Genomic DNA, 26,343 nt, shown 5'->3' with positions numbered 1-26,343 from the left:
TTAAGCTTAAAGCTATAATTTAAATATATAAAAGTAATTTACTAGTAAGCTAATAGTAAAATAAGATGAAAAGAAGAATTAAACGAGAGATAAAAGTAGTTTTTTATTATATAAGAATAAAGTAATTATACTCTAAGATTTAAAGATATATTAAGAGTTACTTAAGTTATATTATAATAATCTATTAATAGGTTACTTTAAAAGAAAAAGAATCTTAGAACTATTATAATATAACTTTTATTAATTATATATATAAGATAAAGTAAAAGATTATATTATAAGTTATATAGTTTATTAAGAGATAATAACCTAATAATATTACTTATATAACACGCTTAAATTACTATTAATTTTATAGTAACCTTAGGTTAAAATATTAATAGACTTTATAATAAAGCTACTTAAAATAAAGTACCTTAAGTAAAGCGTAAATATAATACTAGTAATAATAGATTAATTTATTAAGTATTCCCTTTTCCTAGTAATTAATACTATTATTAATACTATAAAACTAGTAAAACTCTTTTATTATAAGGTTAAACTTTAATTTAATATACTAGAAGGTATTATCTTTAATAGAGAGCTAGTATTTACTAGTTAATTTTAATTAAACCTTTATTACTTATTTAAGATAAAAAGAAGGCTTTTAATAGCTTTTTACTTATAAATAAACGGGTAAATAAAAAGAATAAACTAAACTATAAAGTATTACTTATATTATTTTATTATAGGTAATTAGCTAATATAAGTATAATTATTATTATAAGCTTAATTTACTTATAATAACACGAAAAGTAATATAATAGGCTATTTACCTAACTATAATTTAATAGGGTATAACTTAAAGTTTTACTTTAACTTTAAGGTTAAAGCTTATTAAAAGAGAGTACTTATTATAAAAACCCGTATAATTAAGCTTAAGAAAGTATAAAAATAACTTTAAATTAACTAATAAAAAGCTATAAAATTCTAAGTAAAGTATTATAATTAATAGTATATACCTTTTATCTTATATAAGGGGAACTTAATAAAACTAGCTATAAAGAATATTAAATTTAAGGTAAGAAAATAAAAGCTTATTTCCTATTATATTAAACTCTTTTAAATTCTAAAAACTATTAGAAAATAGGTATATTACTTAGCGCTATTAGAATAATATAATTACCTTTATAATATCTTTTATATTAGCTTATTAAAGCTATAAAAAAGATAAGAAAATACTAAAAAAAACTCGCTTTTAATACTAGACCTTAAAGAGAATAATAAAGAGTATAAAGTTAAAGAAGTTAAAAATTAAAGAGAGTTTTAAAAAGGTACTTATTACCTAGTAAAGTAAAAGAGATAGCCCTTTAAGTATAATTAATAAATAGCTATTAAAGATATAATTAATATACTTAAGGTAATTATTACGTTTTAATAAAATAAGAATAAACGAAAAGCTAATAAAATATTATAAGAAAACTATAAGTAAAAGATTATTACACGAAAATTAAACGGTTATACTTTTAATACTATTAATTTTATTTATCTTAATTTTTAAGCTAGTAAACTATTGAATAAAGAATAAATAAATAGCGCTTAAAGCGTAGGGAAAACTAGTAAAAAAGCACTTAAAACACCTTTTTTAAGTAGATTATTATTAAATTTATTAGTAGTAATTACCTTCTTTATACTATTATAAAGGTAATAAATTATTATTACCTAGGTAATATAACTTAAATTAAATAAGTGTAAACGTAAGACTTAAATCGCTTTTTATTTATTAAAGACTTAATTATAATTTACTTAATAATAATTAATAAGCGAAATAATAGGGAGTTATTAGTAAAGAAATCTACTTATATTACTAAATTATAAAGAAGAAATTTAAGTAATTAAAAGCTACTTTTAAGCTATTATATACTAGTAATAGGTACTTTAAGTAAACTAAAAGAAGAGAATTAATTAACGAATATATTATAATAAATTAAGGAAAAACGCACCTATAAGCTCGTTACTATATTAGTTAGCTTATAAGTAATATAATAAGCGGTTTTAGTATAATTAAAGCTACGAATAATTCCTAGTAAAAGCTAAATAAGGCGCATGTAAGTTACACGCGAAAAAATATAACTAGCGTTATTATTATTATTATTATTCTTATTCTTTAAGACTAAGATAATTATAAGCTATTAAAGGTAGCTTAAAAGGCGTAAGAGATTAATTATATCTTTAATTATAATAGGAATAAGCTATATAAACGTTAATAAAGATATAATAAAACTATAAGAAAACCCTTTAAAGTTATAACTTATAAACTAATTAAATTACACGTGTTAGCGCGTATAACGTACTATTAATAACGCTTAAAGAGGCTAGTATTTAAGCTTAAGTTACTATTAAAAGTATAGGAAATTTAAAGAAGTTTAAGCTTCTTTAAAAAGCTATAATAATAGGCGTTTACTATTATATATAGGTAATATATATAAAAATAACGCTTAATATTAATATTTATTATTTTAATAGTAAATAATAAGCGATTAACTTAATAAAAGAAGGTTTCTTAGGTGAAAAAAGAGAATTAAATAGGGAAGATAAAAAAGAATAAGGTAAGTAATAATATTTAAGAGAGAAATAATTAATGAAAGTATAAAGAGGTTATATTAATTTATATATATAATTAATCACGTAGTAATACAATTAACCCTAATTAAACGTTTAAATTATTTATATATTAATTAATAATACACCACTATATAATTAATAAGCAACTATTAAGGCTATTTAACGCCTAGTTAAAGTAAAGAGAAATAGTTATAAGATAATTAGGGAACCTTACTTACCTATAACGCGATTAATAACGTTACGTAGAATAAAGGCTTTAGGACTATATCCCCTATATCTCATATAATTAGAAAATAAAATAAGCTTTAATTATTATAATATAGCTACCTTTACTTTAGCTACCTAACTTCTAGTCTCTCTTATAATCTTACAGTTTTAAATATAAAAAATTATATTAAATCTAATAAAATACTTATAGAATTATAAGTTTTACGAATAACTAGTATAAATTCTATATTTTAAGCTTATAATAAAAAAAGTGGGTCCTTATATACTATCATAAGCTTAAAACTTTAAAAACTACATTTTATAGTTTTTATAGTATAGTATAGTGTAGTGTGTTTTTAGAAAATTACATAATCTAGTTTTTAAGCTTATAATAAGCTAGTAGGACCCACTTTTTTATATAAGCTAATTGGTTATACTATTAGCTATTTTATGTATTTATTATTATAATTCAAGTATTTTATTAGATTTTTTATTAATTATATAAGCTTTTTCAAAAATTGAAAATGTAGTTTTCTTATTAATGCTCTAATTATAAGTTATAACTTATTATAAGTATAAATAAGTAATGAAGTAATATCAATAATTTAATTATATAATATAAGTTTATATAAGATTAATTAAATAACTTTAATAAAATATTAATAAAAGATCTTATAAACTTAATTATAAAGGTAAAACTTATTAAATTAAAGACTTAAACATATAATTATCTTCTTATACTTAAACCTTTAAATGTATTATATTTTTTGTATTTTTTACTATATTATATTATATTATATTATAATATAATATATTATAATATATTATAAGATAAGAATACCTACAAATGTATTATAAGGCTAAAAAATATCTCATATTATAAATAAATACTTATATAAGTATCTTATATATTAAAATAAAGCTAAAAATCACGTGATTTTAAATCCTTAAAAATTAACCTTAAAATATAGATATTAAGCGAGATATTAAGCTTTAAAGTTATATTTTAAAATAAAAAGTAAGTAAAGTAGAGCGAATTTTTAATTGCTTATAACCTTTTGAGATAATAATCTATAGTAATAAAAAGTAGGGCATTTTAAAGGGCTAATTTAGCTCTTTTTAATAATATAAAATTTTCCCTTATAACCCTTATAATTAGCCTTATAATTTTAAGTTAAAATAATAAGAGTCTTTTTTACTTAAAATACATTTATAGGTATTTTAGTAATGTAATGTAATGTATTTAAGTATAATACACGAAAATACAATATAATATAAAATACAATACATAATACACCTGTATTTACTATATTTGTAAGAGCTTTACTTATACTAGTAATATAGCTATAATTAAATGGTTCTTTTAATTCCCTTTAACTTATAAGTATAAATACTACTATATATTATTAATAAATTAAAAAGTATAATAATCTTTAAGAGGTTTATTATAAGAATAATCTTATTTAAAATAAATAACTTTTACTTTATAGTATTTATATTTAATTATTTTAATAAATATCTTTATCTTATTAATATCTTATAATTCTTTTACACTTAATATATAATATTATTTATTTTATTTTAGCGTTATATTCTTATTTAACTTAATTACTTTAAATTCTTTTAGTTTATTCTTATTTTATATAATACGTAACTTAATAGTTAAGAATATAAATTTCTTTATATACTTATATTAATACTTTTTTTACGTAATTAAGTTAAAATTTAATTTAAGAAGTTTATTAATAAGAAAAGAATTAATAGATTTATTATATAATAATTTAATAAATATACTTAAAGCGTTAAACAAAGTAGCTTTAATTTATTTTATCTTTATATATATAATTAATATATATTAAGTAATATAAAAGACGCTTAATTAATAAATAATCACTTAAAACGTATTATATAAATTATATAAACTATTACTATTAATAAGTTTAATTATAAAATATTTATATTACGTAATATTATTAGGTTAAAGCTAGGTAAATAACATTAAAAATATTTTTAAGACCTCTATTAATAGGTAAAAGAACGTTATTTAAGGCCTCTATTAATAGTAAATAAGCTAATAATAAGTAATATACCTATTAAAACCTTATTATATTATTACCTTTTATACTTAATAAAGCTAATATATTATAATAAAGTTAAACTTATTAATACTTAAAACTAATATTATTAGTTAAAGATTATTAAAGAGTTAATATTAGGTAAAGCTATACTTACTTTTTTTAACTATTATTATATTATCTTTTATTACTTTACGTAATATTATATTTATTAAAGAAGATACCTTTATTTATTAATATATATCTTATATTTTATTAAGGCTTTTATTTAAAAATTAAATTAAATTATATTTAACTATTAATTAAAATTATAATAAGTATTATTAAATAATATTAAAGATAATACTTTACGTGTATTTTACTTATTAAGTAAGTTATATTTTATTTACTATATAAATTTATTAATAGTAATTCTTCTTAAATAACCTTTAAAAGCTAGGTTTTATATATAAGATAACTTATCTTTACCTATTTTAGCTTATAAAAAGCTAAAGTTACGTAACTTTAATTATATTAAGTATTAATGTATTTTTCTTTTAAGCGTATATTTAAAACGTATAATAAAGCTATTTACTACTAATAATAATACTAGCTATTAGCTACTAGTTATTAGTTATTAATATAAATTAAGTTAAATTTATTATTATATTTTTACTTTATTAATTTACTTTTACGTTTATTTTCCTTCTTATTTTCCTTTTTATTTTACTTTACTATAATCTTATATTATTTTTACGTAGTATAATAATAGTATTTTATTATATAATACCTTTATTTAACTTAATTTATATAATCAAATATAATAACTTTAATAAGTCTTATAGCTTATTAGGTATTTTAAACCTATAAAAATAAAGCTAATACTTCTTATTTTTATTTAAAACACTTAATACACGTTAAATTCTTATAATATAGCTATTTTTATATTACTCTTCTTTTATTATTTTTATGTGTTATTTATACGCGAATTATTTAATATATAAAACTTACGTATAATTAAAATTATTTTTTTTAGCCTCTTTTATATAAGTTATAAAAGTATATATTAATTAAATTCTAAAAGACTTATAAAGACTTTATATAAATATTTAAGTATTTACGTGTAATTTAAAAAGGTTTAAAAATAATAAAGAAAGTATAAAGTTTACCCTTATAAGCCTTAACCTAATTAAAGGCTACGTAGGGAACTTTATTTAGCGCGGTTAAATAAGTGTAGGCTAACCTAATTAGGGAATCGTTACGCTTCTCTTACAAATACATTAGTTTAAAATAGGAAATCGTTACGCTCTCTAAAGTTCTACTTAAATAGCAACTAAGTTACTAAATTTATTTAACGAGTTACAATAATAATAAGTGTCTAATATTAATAAAAACTAAATTTTTATGTTCTCTAAGTAACGAAATAATTATCTTAGTTATAAAATTTAGCAATTTGCTCGTGCGGCTGTGATGCCTTTATCGCAGTTTGCCTACTAGATTGGATAAGGGACATGGGCACGTGATTGGCCCGTCTTTTTACCTGGCCACATTGTGTGCATACATAGCTCAACACCCTCGCAGAAACATCGTAACATAACCCAGTAAAAACCCGACGCGGCGCATCACGTACAATGAATACACCACCCCCTGGGATTTCTCTGCCCGAGTTGGACATAAGAAAACTCAACACTAGACTTCGACAGCTTACCCCGGAGATCGACTTCCGAACAGACACCGCACACTCCAACAAATGGTCGGCCGAGCTAGCAGCCCACAACCTCGATGCTCAGGTGGTTTATGACGCGCGCCATTCAATATCCGATAAGGACTACTGGCAAGTTGAAGCTTTAACTTTGCTGGAAGCCTACCTACGGCAATCATCACAAAGGGACAGATCCGAGGCGGAACGGTGGCGGAACGTCTGTGTCGGCGTGGAAGCTCTCCTAAAAGAGCAGGGTGTCGACATTGACGAGCACCGACAATCCATCGATAATGAGGGTTACTGGGAGCTGGAGGCAGACTGCCTCAAGATGCACACTGCCCGTCTAGAAAGCGAACTTCTGGAAGGACCTCAGGAGCTGGGGAGCACAAAAGCGACGAGCCAAAAACTCCTCAGTCCTGGCTCTGAAATCGGGCAAGGGCTTCAGCGACTCCGCAGGCGTAAGCATCGGCGTATTCGTCCGCAACAAAGCAGCACCAAGAATCCCCTCGGTTGTGTTAAGGCTGCAAGCTTGTACCGGTAGGGATTTTCATCCAATTAGAAGCCGGATTATAAAGGGTACTTAATTCCACACCTAAATTACACTATGATAGAAGTCCTAGTAAGCGTTCGCGTTACAAAGAGCTACATCACACACATCGCACCCTTAACGCGACTAGCGGTCACTTGAGGTACCTAGCTGCATTCGATTAATGTGGGTCCAAGTGACCTGCTTGCAGCCTTAACACAACCGAGGGGATGGGGAGCGGCACAGCATGACATTGCGCCCCGTGAGAGGGCGCGTGGTTAAACGTCGCGATGGTGTGGGCGGCAACGCCCGCCAATCTTAACTGAGCACGGGTCGTGTGGCTTTCGACGAGCCAATCCTAGTCCACCCCGGCGGCCCCTCAACGCCTAGGCACTCATTCACGCTCCGTGCCTCGCAATCTGCTGCGTTTCAGCATGAACTAAAATTAGTTATCAATTAATACTATATTCGCCGACGCTGTCCTCATCACATTTCTCCAGGACTCTTGGCCAAGCAAGACATTGTTGCGACTGCCACGGTAAAGACCATTCTGCGTCCCTGCAATAATACAGAAGCCCAGCTTGGATCCCTCACCTGAACTTTGACCACTACTCTTACTCAACATGACGGATGAAGGTGACAACAGTCTCGACAAGATCGTTCTGATCTTTACGATTATCCGCGGCGAGAAGGAATTTGTTGACGACTTTGTCAATATCTCGGAGAATCAGAGATATGCGTTCACTCCACCAGATTCAGACCATGACCCCGAAAGGCTTTGGAAAGGTGGTCAGTCGTCTGTACCTCAAAGCCCTTTGTTTTGCCTGCGGTTCAGGGAAAACATGTTTTGTCCAACGGGCTGGGTGGCTGGATCGAGCGATTCGGACGACTGCGACTTACGATTAACTAGGGGCAATCTCTCAGGTATCAGTAGGCACCACTTCCGAATTGATATAAACCCCATCGGTCGATGCGCAAGAATAACAGTACTGTCGAGAAATTCAGTACGCATACGAGATGATAATGGCCGACAGCTAGAACTGGCAAGGTCCCAGTATACAAATATCAGGTCACCAGTTGTTGTTGATACGGGGGTTCTCGAAATAAGGGTCTGGCCTCCAAAACTCACCGATGAGGGGAAACGGCTCTATGATGAACACGTGAAGCTGTTTCGAAAAGACTTAATGAGTGCGCAACCGGTGAATCCGGCTTCCCATACGGCCGAAACGGCTGATGTGAAGTTTGCCTTAAGTGGCGCGGTATATAAGAGGGTCGGCGGCTATAGCAGCGCCGGCACTTTTGGTTCTGTATTCAAGGTAGTCGACATGGCAACGAGGATCGAGTTTGCCGCCAAGGTGCCTCATTACAAAGCGTCAGATAGTCCAGATGTGAACTGGAAACGTTGGGCTTTATTACGCGAAGAGTATGAGAATTTGGTCAAACTTAAACACGTGGGTACACTTGTGATTTATTTATTTATTTTCCCATCATGTCACTGACTCGCTCTTTTAGCCTCATATAGTGGAAGCCTTTGATCTTGTGCCAGTGCGTGAGCCCGAACCACCATGGTTAATTATGGAATGGGTTCCTGACGACCTGCGCTCACTTCTGCCTCTTGAAAATGATCAAAAACCCATTCTCTTGGGTGACGTGAGCGCCGGCCTCGCCTTTATGCATCTCAACGGATACGCGCATCGTGACCTCAAACCGGAGAATATTCTCATTCGCTGGGACCATTCGATGAAGCGCAATGTTGCAAAGATCACCGATGTCGGTGTGTCGAAGTACCACGCTGCAAGCCATATGCATACCTTCGTGGGATCTGCTGTGTATGCGGCCCCGGAAATATGGGAAACTGAGCGGCGCTACACGCATACTGTGGATCTGTGGTCGTTTGGTATAATTGCTCTTGAGCTGCTGGTTGAATGCGAGTTTACTCACGAGGGACTGTCGGAATCTCGATTCCAAAGTTGGGCATCAGAGTCAGTTTGGCCCAGGGTGGAACTGGCACCAACAGAATTCTCGCCACTACTGAAAGGTCTGTTGCAAACCGACCCGGAAAAGCGATGGACAGCTGCCAAGGCCGAGATGTGGCTTACAAAGTATGTCGGGCCGAGTGGAAATGAGGTGAACGATTCTGAAGGAGATGATGTTTCATCCATTAGCAGCTTCAAGCGGAGTCGCAACCACACCTTATCAACTACTCGGGCAGAGGCAGCAAAGAACAACTCGCTGCCCGATACCGAACCTTGGGGTTCGCCTATTTGAGGGCAGAAGACGTTCCTCTATTTACTACCGAGGCACTTTAGTATAGTCAGGTGCAGTCCAGCGTAGTGGGTTGGGGGCCGTCTTTATAAATAAGTAGTTAAGTTTTACGTAGCTACACGCGTATAACTAGTTTTAGAGCGACTATTAGCCTGCGTTTCACGTATATAACCACGAAGTAAACATTAAGATTAAGGTTAACTAAGCCCTAGAATATCTGCTAAGAGAGGCGCGCCTTTACATAGACAAGAACGAAAGCGAAAGCGATAGTAGCAATAATAAGAGTAATAAAGAAAGCAAAGAAGAAAAGGGTAATAGAGAAGGGTCTTTATTTATTTAGAAAGAAGGCCGCTCTAGTAGAGAGACTAGAGGGAATAGTAGTAAAGGTAACGATAATAATAGTAGCAAAGAGTCCTTTAAACCCCTAAATTAAGTGAATAAGGCATATAAGGAGCTATATACGAACGGCTTAAAGCAGCTTCGCGTGGAGCTTAAGTAGAAGTATAACCTAGAGCATATTACGTAAATTTCCTACGCTATAGCTACTAATATCCATAGCCTTAAGGGCAGCTTATTAACGGATACTAAGTAACGTGGTAATAATAGCGAGTAGAAAGCTAAGAAAGCTATTTGTCTACTAGTAGACTAATCTCGCGTAGCTACGTAATATAATAGCACGTGGGAGGCTACGTTTTACCCGCTAGTATTTCACCTATAATATAGGAACTTTACCTTAAAAAGACCACTAGATTTCCTAAACGATTTATATACGGTTATACGAGATAATATAAGCCTTAAAAAAAACGGCTATAATATCCTTAATTTTAACGGGGGCTTTTAGGACTATAATAGCAGAGTTAAGAGAACTGTTTAATATTAAGCGAAAGACCTATTAGCTAGAAAAGGTACGGTAATAGTAGCCTTAATACTAGCGCTATTAGAGGTTAGTTATAGCCTAGTATAGGTTTAGGCTAAGAACGCGCGGCTTCTTCGTAAGATTTATAAGAAGCGTATACTAGATCATTTATAATTATTAACCCTATTTACGCGGGAGAAAAAGCGTATTTTAGCTGCTATAGCCTAGGAACAGATAGCCTTTTATATAAAATAGGTTATTATAATAAGAACGTTACGTCTTATATTAAGGTAGCGTGTAACGGTGGCTTAGGTTCTAAGGCATAGTAGGTCTATTTCTTAGAAAGTAAGTTAAATTAAATGCTATAGAGTAGCTTTTAAGTAGTATTATAATAAGGCTATTAAGAGTATAACTCTTAATAATAAAACTATTACTTAAATTAATTAATAGAGATTTAGACTATTTAGTTATAGAAATACCTTCTCTTTAAGTACTCGTTTATCTCTCTATTATAGTTTTAAATTAATTAGCTTAACTATTAATCCCTTTAAACCTTAATTAATTAGCTTAAGGTTTAGTTAATTTAATCCTCTTTAGTTAATGTATTTAAATATTAACCTCTTTAATCGCCTCTTAGGTTACGTGGCTAATTACGTGCTCTTATCTTCTTCTTATACCTATAGGTTATACCTATTTTAGCTGGTATGGTTCTATCCCGTGTTTTATATAGTGTTATTTATAATATTATACCCCTTCTATATTAGTTTTATCCCTAAGGCTATTAAAATAGGCTAGCTTAAGTGTTATATATTTTCTTTCTTTTATTATTATATACTATTATATTAATTAATTATATCTTAAAATAGTAGTTTAAAGCTTTATTTACTTCTTCTCTTTACTAGAATAACCTTCTTTTTATAATAATTAATAATTCGTTTTTATTCTTTATAAAGGCTTACGCTTATTACGCTTATATAGAACTTCCCTAATATAAAGCCTTTGTTTTTAATTTAAGTTATTATATAAAGTATATAATAAATAAGTAAGGGAATTATAATATTATAGGGGTAACCTCTTAATAGCTTTATAGTATTACGAATTAATATTATAAGCTTAAGAGGGAGCTTAAAGAAGCTAAGAAGCGTGTCTTAACTAAGAATTAAAAGGTTTTACGTTTACGAAAATAAAAGAAATTATAATTTAAGAAAATAATACGTGTAATTACATGTAGTATTAATAACGTTAAAGAGTTAGAATATATAAAATATAAGAAAGTAAAATAGCTTTAAAAGATTATAAGGGTTCTTCTTACTTCTTTTAAGAATCTAAATCCTATTTTAGTTTATTTCTTAAATACTAAATTTAGTATTAAGTTATTAAATAGTGCTTAAAAGATTAATTAAAATGCGTTTCTTAGAAATAAAACTATTTAAGTAATATTAAGTAATTCGTGAGATTTTTAGCTAGTTTCTAGGTGTTTTTAGAGTTTAAATATCCCTTTTATTTAATAAGATAATAATAATTCTTTATATCTTCCCGTGCTTTAAGTATTTATTTAACTTTATATTTATTAGTATCTTTTATTATAATATTTATAGCAATTATAAATTTATCTAATACTTTCTCTAATAATAATATATAAAATATAGAATAGATTCTTATTTTATTTAGTAATAATAGTTTATAATTAGTATTTAAGATTTTTCATTTAATAAGAAATAGTTTAATTTTCTTTTAGTTAAGTTTATTACTAGGTCGCTTAATTTTAATGTTTTTACGAATAAGATATACTTTATATCTCTTCTTTAAAATTAACGCTAGTAATCTCTTTTTATTCGCGTAGTATTTTATTTGGTTCTATAAAAATATTTATTTCTATTACAAGTATTTTTATATTTCTATTATAGTTATTACATATATTATAGCTACTAGCGCGTTTATATTTTATATTACATGTGTTTTAATAATAGGGTTAAATCTGTAATTTACCTTAAATAGTAATATCTTTATATTATTAATTTTAAAGCTATTATAAGCCTATTATGCTAGTAGTAGCTATTTTACCTAATTATTCTATTAGCAGTTAATATAGCTTTATATATATTATTCGAGTATTTAGTTTCAGATTTTTATTTGCCTATTTAATTATAAGTGGAATACTATTAATAAGCTTTATTTAATCTTTATAGTTTTTATAAGATATTTTTAAAAGTTTAAGATAAATAATTTATTGTAATTTAATATAAGCTTTATTAGTAATTTATATTATATAATAACTATTTTAAAGAATATATACGTTAAGTCCTTAGTATTACTTAATTTCTTATATAGAATATAGTAGGCGTATTTTATGAGTTTATTTATAATAATTAAAATACTATTATAAGCTACTTCTATTATAAGTTCTTTTAACTTTAATAGTTTAATAATAAAGTCTATTATAATAGTTTACTATACTCTTTTAAGTGGTAATATTAGTTATAATTCTTCGTATAATACGTGTTACGCTAATTTTACTTTATTACACGTATTATATTTCTTAATAACTTCTTATATTATTTTTCTACTTTCTAGGAAGTTATATAATTTTCTTAGTCTATTAATTGTTTTCCCTATACCCTAATAATCGTGTAATAGGTGCTTATATATTTCCTTAATAAGCTATTCTTAAAGTATATTAGAAATATACTATTATTTATTATATAAGAAGGTTTTACTTTTCTTAAATAAATGCGTTTTCGTTTTCTAATTATTTAAATAGCTATTATTATTAATATATAATATAATTTAATGCATTTATATTTTATTTAGCTTAACTTATTAGGTTATATTAATTTCTTAGGTGCCTAGTATAAGATTCTTATTCTTAATAGCGTATAATAAGGGTGTATTACTTACTTACTTATTTAATTTTAAGTTCTCTCTTTAACTAAGCGCGTTTACTCTTTCGTTTTTAAATCCTTTATAGTATATAATTTTAAAGTTATAATTTATAAGGGTTTTATATTATTTAATCTATTATTTATTTAAATTCTTTATAGTTAAGAATAATATAAGATTCTTATAATTAATATAAACCTTAATTTAATGCTTTACTCTTATAAGATAGTGTTTTTATTCTTTAAAGCACTTAATAATAGCTATAAGTTCTTTATTTTAAATCCTATAATTAAGTTTAGGTTTATAGAGTTTCTTTAAGAAGAATATAATAGGTATAATCTTTCTTAATTATCTTATTATTTAAGCTATTTACCTAGTATAAAGTTTAAAGCGTTTATTTTAAGCTTATAAGGTTTATTTTAATTAAGTGCTTTTAATATAGGTTTTAACGTAATTAAATCTTTTATCTTTTAAAATACTATAGCTTTTAGTTCGTTCTATTAAAAGTTAACTTCTTTCTTTATTAGGTTTATAAGAGGTTATAAAATATCTTTATATTTACTTAAGAACTTATAGTAGAAGTTTACAAATATTATAAATTCTTTAACTTCTTTTAAATTCTTTAATATAAGCTATTTCTTAATAGTTTTAATCTTATTTAAGCTTATTTATATTTTTTTATGTGTAAGTACGTACCTTAAAAAGTATATAGTATTCTAGTAGAACTAGTATTTTAAGGCTTTAATTAAGAGTTTATTATTCTATAGAGTTTATAGTACCTTATATATATATTATTTGTATTTCTTAAGGGTATTTAAGTAAATAAGAATATTATTAAGGTATATAATTATAAATACTTTTAGTTGTTTTCGTAAGATTATATTAATTATTCTTTAAAAGGTTACTAGTACGTTAGTAAGCCTAAAAGGTATTACTAGATATTTATAGTATTCTTTACTAGTTTAAAATACTATTATTTACTTATAGCCTTCTTTTATTTGTATAAGGTTATAGGCTCCTTTTAAGTTAAGTGTAATAAATTATTTAGCTTTTTTAACTTTATCTTTAATTTTTATTATAAGTAGTAATAGGTATTAATTCTTAATTATAATCTTATTTAAGTGTTAATAATTAATGTATAGTTATAGTTTCTCGTTCTTCTTTAATACCTATAAGATTAAGTATTTTATTAAGGACTTTAATAGTCTTATATATCCCTTTTATAGTATATTCTTTAAATACTTCTTAAGTACTTTATTTTACTTAGGGTTTTAAGAATAAATTTTATTAAACGTTAATTTAATACTAGGCTAAAGTTTAATCTTATAATTCTAGTGTAAATGCTTTAATAGTCCTATTTTTAGCTCTCTATTAAATAGCTTACTATACTTTAAGTATTCCTTAAAAATCTCTATTATCTTAGCTTTTAGCTCTCTAGTAATTATATATATTCTTAAAGGCCTATTATAGTTTAAATAAGGTGCTCTTTATAAGCTACTCTTAGCTTTATAATTATATTCTAGTAAATCCTATTAAAGTTAGCCGGTTCTTTAATTAACTTATAGATTACTTACTTATAATTAGGGTATTCTTAATATAATATCGTATTTTAAGATTATTATAATATCTAGTATAACTTAGTGTTTCGTGCCTTATATATTAATTAAAAGCTATGTAACTTTTATATTAATTACTTCTTAGCTATACTTTATTATAGTTTCTTTTATAATTATAAGTTAATAGAGCTTATCTTTAAGTGTTTAAGGTAATTATAATTTATTAATAAGATTTAGTAAGATAAAATTTTCTTATACTTTACTATTAATTATTACTTAGATCTTTCGTTTTATTATAGTTATATTAATTATAAGGTGTGCTATACTACTAATATTTATAGTATATAAAGACCTATTAGATCTCCGTTAAGGAATCGGTTTTAATTATAATAATAGCTATTATTTCCCGATTTATTAATTCTCTTCTCTTATTATTTAGCGCGTATCTTTAAGCGCTATTATTAGCGATTATTCTTTAACGTATTATTAGAGCTTTCTTAGTAATTACTTAATCTACTATTTATGTTAATTAAACTTAAGCTAAGCGAGTTACTTATAGTTATATAGTTCCCTTTATCCCTATATTATAAGGTTATAATTTAAGTAATATATACGTTATTCCTAGTATAATATAATTTTTCGTTTAATATCTTAGAATTAGTTTATTATAATTTTAATTATATTATAAGAGTTATTCTTCTTCCCTTTTATTCTTATAGAAACTATTTATTACCTTACTTACTATTAAGGTATATATAGTAATTATTATTATAATAAAAGGTTTAATTAAGAAGTTTATATTTAACTTTAGGTTTATTTTTCTTAATTAAATGATTTTCTTTTTCCTAGATTAGTTCTAGTAAAGGTTTACTTTTTAATAAGAGTATTTAGTATTTTTAAAAGTTATTAGATATTAATTAGGTTTTAAATTCTTAATCTTTATTTAAATTAATATTATTTATTAATGTAAGGCTTTCTTTATTACTTACTATACTAAGATTTCGCGTGAGTAAGTCTTTTTAGTTTATAATATAAAGCTTTTTACCTTTAAGAATTAGCTTTTATAGCTTTTTTAAGGCTTTACATTTATTTATAAAGTATTTAGTCTTACTATAATTATAATAAGTCTTCCCCCTTTCCTTATTTATAGCGTTAAGTTCTATAGGTTTAACGTAGTACCTATATACTATTAATATTTAGTATAGCTTATTACTATTAGGTTTATTAAATCTAGTATATAATTTAAATTTCCTATAACTTTTTTTATAATATTACTTATATAAACGGTTATTTACTTTAATAACTATTTTAATAAAGTTATTAAATAACTTAAAATAATCTTTTTAATAAATATTATTCTTTTGATGGCTTCGGTCTTGCCATCCTGGTTGACAAGCGTCTCACGGATTACGGCGCGGATGGGGTCGCCTGACAACAAGGCATCTTTTAAGAGCTTGATAACTAGGGTGGCAACTCTTTCGCTACAATCGTCTTCATTCGCCCCGGCTTCCAATGCGGAGGACTTGTCGATGGGGCAAAGGACACTAGAGCAAACCTGACACATGGGTATATCTCGACTCAACGTGAGGTTCGAATCTTCAACAACCGCCATGGACGATTCTCCACTCTGTAGGCTCTGCACGGCCTGGTGGAGCGCCACCAAGCTGGTGGTAGTATTCAATGTTATGCTCGGTCCCCGAAAATCAAAGAAATGAGATATTCTCGCCGCCGCAACGGCACTGTCTGTGCTGGTGTTTACAGGCTTGGATAGGGTTTGCCCGTTGTGGTTTACGCTGTCCTCGTGGCCATTGTTGCGCCTTGCTATATATATAGACGTATTGGTGCCAGAAATTTGAGATAAAGGAAGACCCGCTGGGTGTTATCAGTGGAACTGTTCTGTGATTGAATTCGTTGAACAAAGCAGTTGTCGGTTTTGCGGTCATGTACGGCACTCACCATTCTCCGTGGCCTCATATGCAGATTCCAACTCGAGGCGAACCAGTGAGCTGAGGCTCTATTAGTTCTTCTATTAGCTCTCAGAAACACAAGTTTGGGCAAAATCAAGATCTTACCGCCGCGAGTTCTGGGGGAAAGTCAAAGAAGTGTGTGTCGAGATTGGTAGGGCTACGAGTGTCCCTGGCAGACTTGTAGCTGAGACCAATGATAGCAACGGGCTCGCGGGACGGTTGGGCACCAATGCTAGCCATTGCTTCTAGCGCTTCTTATGGTAACTCGAAAACACACAATTAAAAATCCGTGAACACAGCTAGGACTTGGAGTTCCCGGCAGTATTGGTCCCTGGCACGAGATATAGATTGGGCCGTCGGAAGGGAAGCGCCGCCAAAATTTCCTTGCTTATATATTGATTAATGAATTGGATGTACTTCATTTGGTCTACTGCGGTGAATGAATTGTAAAGCCTTGCTGGGAAGCCGTAAATTCTCTGGCTGGTCTATGAAGCAGGACGTTTCGCATATATGAGTGTCCTTACCAAATGGTGGGATAGATTTATGGTGCGATAGTATGAAGTACAGAGACCTTTTTTTTTTGCCCCCACCCTAGAGGCTACCCACCTGCCCATGTACTTGAATTTTTTTAACAGTCTACAGGAAATTGGTGGTAGCCCCAAAGAAACCGCTCGTGTGCGCGCATCAAATGCAAGGTGGACCTGGATTTACGCCGGGTATGATGAAGTCTGGTGGCAGCGTTAAAAAGTCCGGGGATCCACCCACTACAAAGATACATATGTATGTAAAGTCCGGGCGGAGCACATCAGGCCCCACATGCCCCACATGCTCCGGACCTGTTGGCGGATTCTCCTGGTTCTTTGTAGCATCAATGATATTTACCGGTTCATGTCACAGTTTGTTACTTACATTGACCGTTCACATCGCTGATAAAATAACACCAAGTCACTAAAATGCTGGCCACGCTGTGCAATCAACACCACAAACACAGCCATGGCAGTTCCAGTTGACAGCGTCCTTTGTCTAGACCCTACCCTAAGCCTCCCTCGAATTCTCTGTCTCCATGGCGGAGGTACCAACTCACAGATATTTCGTGCCCAATGTCGTATCATCAGGCGGCATCTAGAGAGCTCGTTCCGTCTCGTCTTCCCTGATGCGCCTTATTTTAGCAAGCCCGGTCCGGACGTGACATCCGTCTATGAAGCATGGGGTCCGTTCCGCAGCTGGATGAGACCCCAACCGGATGCCGATGGTAACTCATTTTCTACCCCCTGTCATTGCATCAACGATGTGGATGATCCGTGCGATTGATGGATCTCTTGCAGACGCCATGGAGGCTGACGACCAACGAGGTGCGACGGGACAATGGGTCGGCCTACTCGGCTTCAGCCAAGGCGCAAAGATGGCCGCAAGCCTGCTATTTAGGGAACAGTACCGCATGGAGCGCCAAGGCTGGGTGCGAACGTACCAGGAACAGCTCGCAGCTGCCTTGGGTCAACGTTCCATGTTTCGCTTTGCCGTCCTGCTAGCGGGTAGAGGGCCGCTTGTCACGTTGGATGAGGATTTTACTGCTTTCTATGGCCCAGAAAAAGATATATGGGAACCCATTTTGCAACTACCTACTGTTCATGTCCACGGAACGCAAGATGATGGGCTGGCCATGCATAGAGACTTCCGAAATCGCTGTTGTACGGAGGAGAGCACGACGTTGGTGGAGTGGAACGGCAACCACCGTGTTCCTATTAAAGCTGTACATGTTTCTGCAGTAATTTCTGCGCTGATGAAGGCATACCAGCAGTCGCAGACGTTATGACCGCAAAATAGTAAAGACCATAGAAATAAGAATGTTCTGCCACAGAAATGAAGAATGGAGAATGTTTGCTTATATAATATGATTCAGCACCAGGAATAGATATAGAAAGCCGTGGCCATGCCCTTTTTCTTGTACAAGAGAACAACCTTCGTGTTCTGTTTGCTTTGACTCTGCGTCCATGCACATTAAACTTGAGAGGGACCGACCAACTCGTTGATGACTTGGGATGAATTGACACTGAATACACCTATCTCTCATACTTTAACTGATAAAGCCCCCTCTCTGCGTGGAGAATTTTCTCCCTCAGCTTAGTAGGCAGTAGCCACGAGAGAACGCTGGCTCTACCAGCCTCTCCGCCGCGCCAAATCTGCCCGCGGCGTCCTCGCAACGTGTCCTTGACAAGATTGCGCGCAGTGACATCGACGGGTTCACTGAAGGGTGCTTGCATTTCGCCCCGCGATTGCTTCTTAATGATTTGCTCGATGGGCTTGTAGTACGAGTCTGGAGGCAGGGAGACCTCGTGACCGTTGTAGAGCTGCGTGCCTATCGCGCCGACCATGGCAGTTACAACTCGGACTCCCAATGGTGCTAGTTCAATTTTCAGCGTTTCAGAGATGAAGGTCGCTGCGGCTTTCGAACTATTGTACAATCCTGCGTATAGCATCAATGAGTCAGCAAGCACTTTGTCAATGCAGCCGTGAAGAACGAAGTGACGAACCTTGCCACGCAAGCGGCACCGCGCCGGCAATCGACGAAATATTCAGGATGACACCCTTGGATTCAATGAGCAGAGGCGCAAAGGCCTGGCTCACACCCAAAAGTCCCCAAACATTTACATCGTAGGCCGCCTTGCCCTCCTCAATTGACGCATGAACCAGTGGCCCGAATACGGCTGCGCCGGCGTTATTCACCAGGACATCGAGCTGTCCGCCTGTCGTTTTGCGTACCAGGGCTAGACAGGACGATATCGAGTCGGCCGAGGTCACGTCAAGGCCAAGGACCTTGATATCTCTCTCTTCTGAGAGGGCGCCAGCCTTGCCAACGTCCCGCACGGTTGCCAGTACGTAGAAGCCTTGATCACGAAAGGCTTTAGCGAGGGCGAAGCCTAAGCCTCCGGTGCTGCATCCAGTCACGAGGACGCGCATTTTCCGAACCGTCATATTTGATGCTGGTCTTTGGCACAGGAAGGATGTTGTCGACACTGTTGGTGCGAGGCACGCTACAGAACGACAGAAAGGTATTTGGCTGGAGCATATCAAAACCAGAAGCTACGAATAAATGCCTGGTCGTCCTAAACAGCATGGTACGCCGGAGTTTTGTTGTTAAAAGCAAGCCTCGACGTGGGGGCCGGAGGAGTTTCAAAACTCCACGAAACTAGACTCCTAAGAGGACCTAGTAACTCCCAGGTCTAGCGTAGATAGACCTCAGGTTTAGGTAAAGTAATAACAGGATCTTAAGATAAAATTAAAATGTATATAAAGTTCTTTTATAATAATTGTAATATTATAAAGCGTATAATAATAAATGTTACGTGTAATTTAAGTCAAAGTGAAGTCTCTTATAGGACTTGAAATTTGCTTGTATTAGATCTAAAATTTACTATATACCCGGCTCCTAAAACTAATAAATAAGGGGCCTTGGTTGGTCTAACCCATCCTCATTCGGGTACTGCATTTAAACCAACAATTTCAGAAATTTACAGGGCAGAAGTGCTTACAGAACCATTAGCGCCATATCAAGATTGATACTTGGTTAAGGCTGAGACCCAGTGACTAAGAGAGCGAAATGATGACGAGGGTAGCTCAATCAAACGGTGCACAAGCTCAACGGAGCCAAAATCAGAACAATGACAAGACTACCACCGATTTGTCTCTTAATATTGCAGTAATCGGAGCTGGCATTATCGGGGTCATGACGGCTCTTGGACTGCTACACGCAGGCCATAAGGTGACTGTATTCGAAAAGGCTGACGACTACGCCGATGTGGGCGCTGCCATGGCATTCACTGGCGTGGCGCGAGAGTGTATGCAAAGACTGAATCCCGCCATTCTCGAAGCTTTGCAACGTGTCGGAGAGACGAACCGTCACCGGATGAATCGCTACTGGGACGGCTTCAGTCCGGCTAGCAGTGAGGCGGCGCGGTCGGAAGAGTCGTTGCTCTTTCAGCAATCGGCTCGTGAATTGGACTATACGGGGTGTCTTCGTTCGGTGTATCTCCGTGAGATGGCCAAGTCGTTACCAGATTGAATCGTAAAGTTTGGCAAGTCCCTCGACAGCTATTCTGAGGATGTTGCAGGTGTTGAGCTTCGGTTCGCCGACGGCAGCACCGTGCAAGCAGACGCAGGTTCGTCCAGTCACCCTAAACATAAACGACGGGGAAGCATGGTTGATTAACGCTGGGAATTTCCGTCTTTACGCAGCCGTCGCCTGCGATGGAATTCACTCCAAAGCGCGGCGACTCTTGCTGGGAGAAGACAATCCAGCGTCACGCCCAAGCTTCACCCACAAAGTCGCCTACCGAGCCATCATCCCCATGGCCGATGGCATCGCGGCTCTCGGCGAAGATAAAGCCAACAATCAATGCGCACACATGGGTCCGGATGCCCATCTGCTTTCATTCCCCGTACGTGGTAGACTGGTGGCACAGCTACAACTGCGCACGACTGAGCAAACAATTGACACTTGACATGAATCACACAGGTAGCCCAATGGACTCTCTCAAATGTATTCTTATTCTTGCATGACCCTAAGCCGTGGCCGAACCCGCACAAGACAACAATGGAAGTCGACAAGTCTGAAATCGTCCCGGTCCTGAACAAATGGGGCCCCGATGTTCGCCAACTGCTCCAAAAGTTACCTGACCGAGTGTTTGCCTGGGCCATTTTCGACACGGCTGACCACCCTGCCGACACCTACGCCCGAGGACGTGTCTGTCTGGCCGGCGATGCCGCCCATGCCAGCAGCCCGTTCCACGGTGCCGGTGCGTGCATGGGAGTAGAGGATGCCCTGGTTCTGGTCTCGGCTCTGGACACTACCTTGTGTTCCATGAGCAATGGCGCCAGCAAGAGCAAGGCAGAGGCCATATCCGCAGCATTTCAAGGGTATAGCGCAGTCCGCCTCAAGCGCTCCCAGTGGCTGGTTCGCAGCTCCCGTGACATGGGCGACATTTATGAGTGGAGATATCCGGCAACGGGAAACGACGCTGTCAAGATCAAGGACGAGATTGAGAGCCGGTCGAGGATTCTCTGGGATTTTGATGTGGGAGACATGGTGGCCAAGGTGCGGGCAGAGTGCCAACAGGGGATGAAACTGAATACGACGTAACTGCCGGCTGATACGACACTTGGCCTGTTGATGACAGGCCTGCAAGCAAGTAAATCAAGGAAAATTGATGCGAGTGCTACAACCTATTGATACAGACTACACTCATTCATTATCCTGCTAGTGTTTCCTGCCATCATTTTTAGGAGAGGGGTTAAACATCGTCTTCGATATAATCAGAAATTGCCATGATAGCTTCTAGTTTATTATATCTGATCAATTTTTGTGTCTCAAACTTTGAAATACTAGTGCCCATCCTGTTGGACATGATCCGCACTTTCATTGACTTGTGAAATCGTCAGCTCAGTCCAAATCCACTGATTCGCCGCCCAAGCCTACCCCTGGCATGGTCCCGTCCCGGCCATAACGAGAAGTCGGACTTTCTTTTGTGTCTGGACCCTTGTTTATAACCCCGGAACCGTCGACGCTACATGTATTGTCACTCCGGTGACATAGATTATGCAGCTAACTCCGTCTGCATCTAGATTGTCTAAGCATCTTGCAGAGTACAGTAGAGTAAGCCGAGGTTAGCTGTCCGCATTACATTTGTCCTGCTTGCCGCGCCGGCCTCTGCCGACTGAATAGCCCGAGTGTTGCTCAGTCTCAACGTACCAAGAGTACTGTGTCGACAAGCGTCTCAATAGATTTAAAACTAAGCATTTTCTGACCAACGCCTTACTACAGCCCTCCTCATCGAGACCATTCCCCTACTTGACACTTCAGCCTTACCAATATGGGCGGTATGGCTTACCTAAAGCCGCAGGAGGCAACGATGCTCCTATTTGGCCCCCAGGCCTTTTCGTCTAGCAAGCTATTAGAAAAGATCAGGAATACTCTCTCCAGCGATTCTTCAGAGAAGCAATGGATTCTCGATACGGTGGCAGAGTTACCGCAGCATTGGAGCTCACTGATAGAAAGGATACCAAGAATAAACGGCGTGGTCCCGGGCGAGAAACACCTTGCAGACTTGGCTTCCTGGCTTCAACAAGGCCCGCTCGACGAGTATAAGCTGGAAAGGCTGCCTAATTTAGTACTCACACCCCTCGTTATTCTCGCTCAGCTCACTGCGTACTGGCGTTACCTTGAAATCTTCAAGCCAGAAAAGGCAACATCTGGAGCAGAGAACGATCTACAGGCAAACCTAGTATCTAAGCGGAACAGTCGGGATGGTAGCCCGCTGCAGACGATTGGGTTTTGCACTGGTCTTCTCAGCGCATTCGCTGTGGCGAGCGCAAAGGATCAAGCTGACCTCGAGAAGTATGGCGCCGTTGCCGTGCGACTGGCCATGCTTGTCGGTGGCCTTGTTGACGCCCAGGAAGCTTGGAACGTGGAATTTGGACAGGGTCCGTCCAAATCATACGCCACAGCCTGGCACAACGCTCAGGAGCGTCAAGAGTTGAACCGAATTACCGATAGCTTGTTTCCCCAGGCTTATATCTCGGTGCTCTACGACGAGTCGCGAGCCACAGTCACAATAACGCAGCAGGCTGTGCCTGCTTTCCTGCAAGCAACCAAGGACTCTGGCATCACCGTGGCAGAGGTCGGCCTCCGAGGCCGCTTCCACAGTCCCAGCAAGGACTTCCTCACACTGACGGACACGCTCGTCGAGCTGTGTAATAGCACGACCCTTCTCCGTTTCCCAAGCTCTTCAGAGCTGGCGCTGCCGACTTACACCAACGACGTCGTGGATGGCAGGCCAGTTGGAAGCACCACCGACGTTAAAGGTCTTACATTGACCGAGATCGCGCTGCGTGCCATCCTTGTAAAGCGGTGCAATTGGTACTCAACTCTTGCCGCTGTGCAAGCAAACCTCAGAAATGACGTCGCCTTCCTCTCTTTTGGCCCAGACCGCTGCGTTCCGCCCACCCTGGCCCGCCAGCTGGGTTCCAGACTCGTGGAGTTTTACGACTTGGACTTGGATGGGGAAGTGCCCCAGCACCTGTCAAGTGTTTTGGATCCAGATGCGCATTTGTTGCATCAGCAGCAGTCGCAGTCGCAGCCTCAGCCTCAGACTCAGCCCAGGGATGAGAGTGACAATGCCATCGCTGTCGTCGGCATGTCTATCAAGGTGGCCGGTGCCGACGATCTAGATGAGTTCTCGCAGATGCTTCGAACTGGCAAGTCGCAACATGAGGAAATCACCTCGGAGCGCCTTATGATGGATACCTTGTTTCGAGAAGGCGACAAGGATCCGAAACGCAAATGGTACGGGAACTTCATCCGCGATGTCGACGCCTTCGACCACAAATTCTTCAAGCGCGGCCCTCGCGAGGCCTTGACCATGGACCCTCAGCAGAGGCTCTTCCTGCAGGCTTCGTATCAAGCTGTCGAGCAGTCTGGCTATTTCGCAGAGACAACCTCCAGCTCTCCGGTGCGGGACAAGAACCATGTCGGGGTGTACCTTGGTGCGTGTGCAGGCGACTACGAGCATCACGCCGCCGGACACACTGCCAATGCTTTTACCGCAACGGGTAATCTCAAAAGTTTTATCCCAGGCAAAGTGTCGCACTATTTCGGCTGGACTGGGCCATCTATGACTTTTGACACGGCTTGCTCTGCCTCTGCAGTTGCCATTCACACGGCGTGCCGCAACCTCTTGTCAGGCGAGTGCACAGCGGCGCTCGCGGGTGGCGTTTCCACCATCACGAATTTCCTGTGGCATCAGAATCTTGCGGGAGCGAGTTTCCTAAGCCCTACTGGACAGTGCAAGGCCTTTGATGATGCAGCTGATGGGTATTGTCGAGCTGAGGCTATTGCCTGTGTTTTCCTCAAGAAGGCTTCTGACGCTCTTGCCGACGGCAATACTACCCTGGGCTATATTCCGTCGACTGCTGTTTATCAGAACCAGAACTGCACTCCGTTATTTGTGCCCAACTCTCTATCACTATCTCAGCTGTTTACCGACGTAATCAAGAAGGCGCATATTACTCCTTATGATGTCTCTGTAGTTGAGGCCCATGGCACCGGAACTCCCGTGGGAGACCCGGCTGAGTACGAAAGTGTTCTCCAAGCACTGGCTGGGCCTACTCGATCTAAACCACTAGTTCTAGGCTCCGTCAAGGGACACGTCGGTCACAGTGAAGGAGCATCTGGCGTGGTGTCTCTTATCAAGATTATTATGATGATGCAGGAAGGATATATCCCTCCGCAGGCCAGTTTCACCAAGATGAGCCACTACATTAAGACGTCGCCGACAGACATGATGGAGGTTTCGACTTCTCTCCGACCATGGAATGAGGAGCGCAAGATAGCTCTGATCAACAACTACGGGGCATCTGGATCTAACGCGTCCATGATTGTCTCTCAGTCTCATTACAACAGCAGCGGTCAAGCATCTTCCTTTATTCGGGGCAGCGGCGTCAATAATGCCCCGTTCCCTTTCTGGATCACGGGTTTCGACGCGCGCAGCATCACCGCGTACACCGCCAAACTTCTGGCTTTTCTGAAGGCCAGAGAAAAGACCAGTGTTTCTCTAGCTGACGTCTCATTCAGCGTTAATCGACAGTCCAACCGTACTTTGCAGTATGGCATGATGTTTTCTTGCCACTCCATGTCCGAGCTTGAAGAGAAGCTTAGTATGCCGGACAAATCGGTTGCTCCTGTACAAGCTGTGCGCCCGGTAGTCTTGTGCTTTGGAGGCCAAGTGTCAACCTTTGTTGGTCTCGATCAGAATATTTACCGCTCAATATCTGTATTGCGCCATCATCTGGATCAATGCGATGCCATAATGCGGTCACTTGGCCTCAGCTCCATCTTGCCTGATATTTTCTCACGGTCGTCCATCACGGATCCTGTAAAGCTGCAGTCTATGCTCTTTGCCTTACAATACTCCTGCGCCAAGTCCTGGATGGATAGCGGCCTTGAGGGAAAGATTGTCTCTGTTGTCGGGCACAGCTTCGGTGAGATTACTGCATTATGTGTGTCTGGTGTATTGAGCCTCCTCGACGCAGCCAAGCTTGTCGTCAGCAGGGCCAAACCAATTCGTGACGATTGGGGGCCCGATCCCGGTGCCATGATTGCTGTTGAGGCTGATGAGGAAACCGTTTATAAGCTCTTGGCGGAAGCAAACCGACGATATGAGGGTGAGTATCCTGCGAGCATCGCTTGCTACAATGGTCCGCGAAGCTTCACCCTGGCTGGATCTACCAGGGCCATTGATGCGGTCGCTGAGACAATTCCACAACTCGGATCTATTAAAAGCAAGCGGCTTAACGTTACTAATGCTTTCCACTCCACTCTTGTCGGACCTCTTATGAGTCGCCTGGAGGAGGTGGGTAGAAACATAACCTTTGGCGACCCTGTTATCCCTCTTGAACGTGCCACAGAGCACAGACCGGAGGCTGGTTCCAGGATAGCATCGACTTTTGCAAGGGACCACATGAGACAGCCTGTCTATTTTAATCATGCTGTGCGCCGCATAGCCGAGGACCACCCTTCAGCTACCTGGATCGAAGCTGGATCAGCCTCCACTATCACACATGGCGAGTAGAGCCTTGGCTGGTATGGTCAAGCCTGATGCCCATCATTTCCAGGCTTTAAGTCTCACAAGGGTTAGGGTTAGGGTTAGGGTTAGGGTTAGGGTTAGGGTTAGG

General features: G+C 36.1%; 8 protein-coding genes across 8 annotated transcripts; 6 read left to right on the top strand and 2 right to left on the bottom strand.

Moving 5' to 3' along the window:
• Positions 1-6,445: 6,445 nt before the first annotated feature.
• On the top strand, positions 6,446-7,377 carry J3458_018244 (uncharacterized protein). The gene has a single exon (XM_007817862.2). The coding sequence runs from the start codon at positions 6,497-6,499 to the stop codon at positions 7,106-7,108; it is 612 nt and encodes a 203-aa protein (XP_007816053.2). The 5' UTR covers positions 6,446-6,496; the 3' UTR covers positions 7,109-7,377.
• Positions 7,378-7,616: 239 nt separating this feature from the next.
• J3458_018243 (uncharacterized protein) lies at positions 7,617-9,783 on the top strand. The gene is made up of 2 exons (XM_066121169.1): positions 7,617-8,544; positions 8,606-9,783. Exons 1-2 carry the CDS (start codon positions 7,717-7,719, stop codon positions 9,359-9,361), a joined length of 1,584 nt encoding a protein of 527 aa, XP_065973815.1. The 5' UTR covers positions 7,617-7,716; the 3' UTR covers positions 9,362-9,783.
• Positions 9,784-16,589: 6,806 nt separating this feature from the next.
• On the bottom strand, positions 16,590-16,857 carry J3458_018242 (uncharacterized protein; the record flags this gene model as incomplete). Its single annotated transcript, XM_066121168.1, has 2 exons — positions 16,590-16,664; positions 16,723-16,857. The coding sequence occupies 2 exons, from the start codon at positions 16,855-16,857 to the stop codon at positions 16,590-16,592; spliced, it is 210 nt and encodes a 69-aa protein (XP_065973814.1).
• Positions 16,858-17,905: 1,048 nt separating this feature from the next.
• Positions 17,906-18,430, top strand: J3458_018241 (uncharacterized protein; the record flags this gene model as incomplete). Its single annotated transcript, XM_007817857.2, has 1 exon — positions 17,906-18,430. The coding sequence occupies one exon, from the start codon at positions 17,906-17,908 to the stop codon at positions 18,428-18,430; it is 525 nt and encodes a 174-aa protein (XP_007816048.2).
• Positions 18,431-18,677: 247 nt separating this feature from the next.
• J3458_018240 (putative secondary metabolism biosynthetic enzyme) lies at positions 18,678-19,575 on the bottom strand (the record flags this gene model as incomplete). The annotated part of the gene is made up of 2 exons (XM_007817858.2): positions 18,678-19,081; positions 19,149-19,575. The coding sequence occupies 2 exons, from the start codon at positions 19,573-19,575 to the stop codon at positions 18,678-18,680; spliced, it is 831 nt and encodes a 276-aa protein (XP_007816049.2).
• A 640-nt stretch (positions 19,576-20,215) lies between these two features.
• Positions 20,216-20,677, top strand: J3458_018239 (uncharacterized protein; the record flags this gene model as incomplete). Its single annotated transcript, XM_007817859.2, has 1 exon — positions 20,216-20,677. One exon carries the CDS (start codon positions 20,216-20,218, stop codon positions 20,675-20,677), a length of 462 nt encoding a protein of 153 aa, XP_007816050.2.
• A 531-nt stretch (positions 20,678-21,208) lies between these two features.
• On the top strand, positions 21,209-21,754 carry J3458_018238 (uncharacterized protein; the record flags this gene model as incomplete). Its single annotated transcript, XM_066121167.1, has 1 exon — positions 21,209-21,754. The coding sequence occupies one exon, from the start codon at positions 21,209-21,211 to the stop codon at positions 21,752-21,754; it is 546 nt and encodes a 181-aa protein (XP_065973813.1).
• A 730-nt stretch (positions 21,755-22,484) lies between these two features.
• J3458_018237 (Type I Iterative PKS) lies at positions 22,485-26,240 on the top strand (the record flags this gene model as incomplete). The annotated part of the gene is made up of 1 exon (XM_066121166.1): positions 22,485-26,240. The coding sequence occupies one exon, from the start codon at positions 22,485-22,487 to the stop codon at positions 26,238-26,240; it is 3,756 nt and encodes a 1,251-aa protein (XP_065973812.1).
• Between the last annotated feature and the right edge of the window lie 103 nt (positions 26,241-26,343).

Source organism: Metarhizium acridum (genome assembly GCF_019434415.1).
Source record: "Metarhizium acridum strain ARSEF 324 chromosome Unknown scaffold_466, whole genome shotgun sequence".
NCBI lineage: Eukaryota > Fungi > Ascomycota > Sordariomycetes > Hypocreales > Clavicipitaceae > Metarhizium > Metarhizium acridum.
Note: the sequence above shows the minus strand (reverse complement) of the source record. Positions and strands in the feature narration are given on the sequence as shown.

Bases quoted from the DNA above. Each gene is read 5' to 3' on its own strand.
- J3458_018244 (XM_007817862.2), top strand. From the start codon at position 6,497: ATGAATACACCACCCCCTGGGATTTCTCTGCCCGAGTTGGACATAAGA.
- J3458_018243 (XM_066121169.1), top strand. From the start codon at position 7,717: ATGACGGATGAAGGTGACAACAGTCTCGACAAGATCGTTCTGATCTTT. The intron at 8,545-8,605 runs GTGGGTACACTT...TCGCTCTTTTAG, and splicing joins ATTTGGTCAAACTTAAACAC to CCTCATATAGTGGAAGCCTT.